Here is a 5,234-nt window from a genome sequence, read left to right on the forward strand (position 1 = left end):
TTTACAAAAAAAAGGAATCAAGCAGCTTATTCCGACCAACTCCCTCTATTTTAAATTACAAGACATTCCAAAAATTTAGAAAAGTCAAAACATTTTAAATTTAACCAAACATAAAAAAAACTACAAAAATTTATAACATCAAATAGATATACTATAAAAAATATAATTAATAAAAAATCTAATGATACTTAATATCATAAATTTTATTATCTTATCATATAAATTTGATTAAATTTAAGATCATTTGACTCTACGTGATTCTTAGAATCTTATAATTTAAAATAGAAGGAGTAATTGGCAAGCTCCCAAGGAGCACCATTTTGTTCTAAAAAGGGTTTTCAACAAGCAAGCATCGACTTGTTCTTAAAAAAAAGCATTGACCCAACAGGCCAGCACATGACAGGCATGACACGCAGGTCAACGAGTCGGGTACGAAAATGCAGTGCGCACACAAAGTAGCTAGTACTTGCTGGGTACATAATTCCAGATCCAGAGAAGATAAAATCATAAGCACATGTAAGTCTATTTGCTTATCTAAAAAGTCGTGGCTCAAAGCACTATCTGAAAAGTCAAAGTACTACAGATTCCGCAAACAGGGCCTAATCTTTACAAATACTAGTACTAGGCAAGAAATAGGGTCCAGCATCGTGCATCGACGTCAACATTATATAGCGCTGACTGACTCGTATCGAGGATGTGATGGCTTCTAGAATAATATAACTTTTCTTCCATCCAAGTACCCATATCTCTTCTTGCGGCCGCTTGGGAGTTCAATTTCCAACTCATCATCCTCAGATTCATCCTCAACCAAATCGTCTGGGCGAAGCCAACGTGGCTCAGGCACAGGCCACCTGTAAGTTGTTAGATGCATGCATGTAGTCATTATTTATATATATCCCAAGGGCACATCGAAACTAGTAGCTTAATAGTAACACTTACCTGCATGGACGATCACTATCATCTCCATCCATTTTCCAGAAACAGGCTCTAGAGGGATCACAATCGTCACGCCCAACTTCGCCAGCCTTACTGTCAGGCAAACACGCCAATGCAATAAGCCAATAAACGGATTTATTAATAGAATCCATGCATGGTTTTATTAAACGTGCTTAAATATAATCTAGGGGTTCTTTAAATGTTCGGCTCAAGTGCACATCCTGAATAAAACCAACCTCAAAACCTTTACAGATATGACAAGCACTTGAATACCTAGAAAGAATATTAAGCTAGGAATTAATACCTTTTTTCCGCGAAATGTGCCAGAATGTTGTCAATATCTTTCCACAGAAGGAATGGGGTTCCTATTCTCTTGTCATAGAAGTTCATGCCAATAACTTTGCCATCCAGCATATTAACAAGGGGTCCTCCAATCCCAGCCTAGCAATGCAAGGTAACATGGACAAGTAGTCATTTCTAATCCAAAAATACATATTTGCTACTTCATTCTGATGCTACTATTTATTTACTTGTACTGTGTAAATTGAAGTAGCTAGGCACGAAAAAACAGCAGCAATATATACCTTGGTGATTTTACACGACGACCGTACAATGCACATGCAGTCAAGTGTGCCTGACCAGGAAACAAGCTGCCCACTTGTGGCCATTAATGCGCCTGATATGAAAGAACGCCCTACAGATGCCACTTTAGAACACCCAAACCAGTAAGGCTGAACACTTGCTGGTCGAACAACACGGCAATCCCTGACACCTACTAGGGCAACATTGTAATGTAGACTATAATGCTCTAGCAAGCCCTCTATGCGCCGTTTGTTGGGAAGCAACACTTCAATCTACAAATGAGCCAGTGCGACTTAAGTAAATAAATTAGTACCTTAAATATAAAAGAGCAACAATCAAAGAACAATCAAGAAGCACACAAACCCTCAAATTTTCATCAGTCTTGTTTTCATCACTAGAACTTCTAACCAAGCTCGCTGATGTCAGAACAGTAGTAGATCCATTCCATTCAATAAAAAAACCCGTGCATGCGAAATGCCTTTTCCCTCCTGCATGCCATTATTTTGATCATGTAACAAGTGACGAAAAAATAAAAACATGATAGCACACTACTGTAAATCACCTTTAAATGAAGCTAGTGCGACAACATAGCGATCTATGTCAGAAGAAGCACTTCTACTGAATTCATCCCAGACACCTTCTCGATATGCATCACCAAAAGTCTCTTCAAAAGTATTAACCAAAATCATGCCATCTGAAGGATTTACAAGTCGAATAGAGTTTAGTTGTAAAGCAGAACCGTAAAAAGATAGCAAATTCAGAAGCAAACTCACCATCAGCCATGTCTATTTGTGGCATAGGGTAACCCAGGGACTCTAAATCCTTACAATATCCGCTGGTCATATCATCTCTGTGTATTGGTTTGTGCACTGGTGCAACAGGGTCAAGCGATTAGCACTAATATGCTGCAATGATATATGACAAATATAAATTCACATAAATTCTGCGCATAATTGATTAATTAGAATACGATGGACCATTAGAAGTTGGTCTACATGAACACACAAAGAACACTGTAATATCAGATAGCACTAACTCTATGGAAGTACAAGTTATAAAACTAAATCAGTTGATAGTTATTAAGTACAAATGTAAAAGCTAAACTTGTACTACTTGTGTACAATTTGTCACAACAATTTGCATGGTACCACAACATCTGTGTGTGTTTTGAGGACAGAAAAAGAAATTCTGCGTACTCACCTTCTGAATGGCCATTCAATTTGTCACATGTGGGTCTGGATCCAAACCTGCAGAAGAACATCAACAATGACTAAGAATCGATCAGAACAGTGCTTAAACAGCTAGCGATCTGGATTATGGCATACATATGTTGTTTGGAATGCAAGCTCATGCACGGGAAGGGGTGGGAAATGATAGAATGATAGAATAGGGGAATCAATGAAGAGCAAACATTGGTAATAATACTACATGATTAAGACATACCTGGCTACCTTTGTCTTCTTTTGCAGGGATGTACACTTCAGCCAATCGAGAATTGAGCCCCATGATATGAAATAGGCACTTACAATACCGAAAAAAAGGTTCATGCCAACAAAGTTCCCATCAAAAGTAAAAAGTGGCCCACCTTCCCAAACCTAACATGAATAAAGGTTGGCACACCAAATGAGGTGAAAAGAGCAAGGATTACATGGGGAAAGTTTTTTTTTCTTTGACATGCAGTTTAGTGCATGTCAAAACAGAAACATAATGAAATGTTAGTATCACAACTTAAGTTTACCTCTGACCTTTGCCAAAGAGGAGCTTCATTATCTTCACTAGTGAGTATCACATTTGTGGGTATTAAATTGCCAGAGATGCTACGTCCTAAAGCTAGCACCATACCACGGGGCAGAATTTCCACCCTATGTTTGAAAAGTCCAACATGAACATCGAGGGAGGTGCTGACGATGACAATAGCAAAGTTGCGATCTAAATCATATTCAGACAAAACACCCTCATACACTTCACTGCCTTCATGGCGCACTTTAATCTACAATGTAAGGCAATAAAAGAACACATAATGATCACACTTAAATATAACAAGTAGAAAGAAAGGTACAGGATGATTACCAGCACCAACCTTTAAGTTATGGAATTTTCTTTTATCGTCACTGATGAAAGCTCTTGCCAAAGTTGCTGAAGTCAAGAACCTTGTAAGATTCTCCTGGGATTCTATAGCTATGCCTGAGCATGCAAATAACACTTTGTCTCCTACAGATGATCATAAAGTAATTATGTAAATGATTTTTGACTGGTGTTAAAGAAAAACTAAAATAGTATAGCAGCATATATAATCACCATTGCACAAAGCAAGTGAGGCAACACTTCTAGACAAATTTGACTTGAGTTCATCACTGAGCCTAGTCCAGTCATATCGGTTAGAGTCCCCATGCAAGTCACCTTGTTAAAGAAAAAAATCAAACAACATAAACCATGATTGCTCAAATAAGGCTGTGAGAAAACACAAGGAAAGAGGAAGAACACGCATACCTAAGGCCATTGATTCAGTTACCATTCCATTACCATTGCGACCTCTTATACTCTTATGCAATCTTCTTGTGAAATCATTATCACCCCTCTTAGTTTTCTGTATCTTTTCTATGGCTGAAGCAGTTTTTTTTTTTTTGGGGGAGGGGGGGGGGGGGGGGGGGGGGAGGATACAAAGGGCCAAAATGTGGTGTCACCAACAGTAAAGCAATGTTATAAAACTATCAGACAAGCCAATCAAAGGGATGCTAATGAAAGGGGACGGGGTACCATACCTGAGGCCAATAGATTATTGTTCTTTCTTTTACCATTGGGAGGTGTTGTGCTCTTATGCGATCTTCCTGCAAGACCATCACCCCTCTTTGTTCTCCTCATCTTCTTCAAGACTGAAGCAGATTTTTTGGGTACGGTGGGGACAAAACAACAAAATTTGAGTTAGAAACAGTAAGCAACGTTGTAGAACTACCATAGACCAACCAATCAAAAAGACCACAATACAGATCTTATATCAAGGTTGAAGGTCCACAAAGAAGTTGGCTGAATCAGATAATTTCTTAGCTCGACTACAGCGTCGAGGGAGGCAGCTATCTGTTACACTTGACCTAACAAAATATGTAACAGCTGCCTGTTCCTTAGGTTCACCGGCGGAGCCAAGGCCCGGCCACCCTGGGCAGCTGGCCGGGCTCCCACGGGAACAGCAGAGGCGGGAGAGGAGAGGGAGGTGCGTACGCAGGGTCGCCGGCCGGTGCGCGGAGGACGCAGGCAAGGGCGGAGCCGCCGACGCCGCCGCCGAGCCTGGGACTGCCCCTCCGTCGCTGGACGCCGCCGAGGGGGAGCCGCCGACGGGCGGAAGATCCGATCCCTGGACCGAGCCTGAGCGCGAGTGGGGGGAGGGACCTAGCCTGAGCGGCGCTGCGAGGAAGATGAGCGTCGGCGCTGCGCTGCAAGGAGCCGGCGGTGTGTGGGTTTGAGGGGCCACTAAATAAAAGCCCATACATTTTTCTTCTCTTTTCTTTTTCATTTCTTTTTTCTGAGCAACTTCTATTTTTTTCTAACATCTTTTGACAAATTAGCACATATATAATTAATATATATATATATATTTAAAATAATATATGTTAGGTATCATACTAATGTTCTTAGGGCCCAATCACATAACATTGTGACATAATGATTTCTCTACAAATATTTTTTAAAATACAAACTCTATTAGGGGAAATTATGAAAAT

At 40.2% G+C, this 5,234-nt stretch overlaps 1 protein-coding gene across 2 annotated transcripts; it reads right to left on the minus strand.

The window, feature by feature from the left end:
* LOC8082161 lies at positions 398 to 5,034 on the minus strand. 2 transcript variants are annotated; one of them, XM_021454551.1, is made up of 15 exons: positions 4,735 to 5,034; positions 4,281 to 4,391; positions 4,009 to 4,122; positions 3,817 to 3,918; positions 3,599 to 3,729; positions 3,257 to 3,508; positions 2,962 to 3,113; positions 2,719 to 2,765; positions 2,292 to 2,387; positions 2,081 to 2,182; positions 1,882 to 2,006; positions 1,521 to 1,790; positions 1,241 to 1,377; positions 940 to 1,029; positions 398 to 851 (listed from the first exon to the last, which is right to left on the minus strand). In XM_021454551.1, the coding sequence occupies exons 1-15, from the start codon at positions 5,024 to 5,026 to the stop codon at positions 707 to 709; spliced, it is 2,166 nt and encodes a 721-aa protein (XP_021310226.1). In that variant the 5' UTR covers positions 5,027 to 5,034; the 3' UTR covers positions 398 to 706. The 2 variants fall into 2 exon arrangements, with proteins under 2 accessions (XP_021310226.1, XP_002463051.2); XM_002463006.2 differs by having other exon boundaries at positions 2,081 to 2,212.

Source organism: Sorghum bicolor, chromosome 2, assembly GCF_000003195.3.
Source record: "Sorghum bicolor cultivar BTx623 chromosome 2, Sorghum_bicolor_NCBIv3, whole genome shotgun sequence".
Lineage (NCBI taxonomy): Eukaryota > Viridiplantae > Streptophyta > Magnoliopsida > Poales > Poaceae > Sorghum > Sorghum bicolor.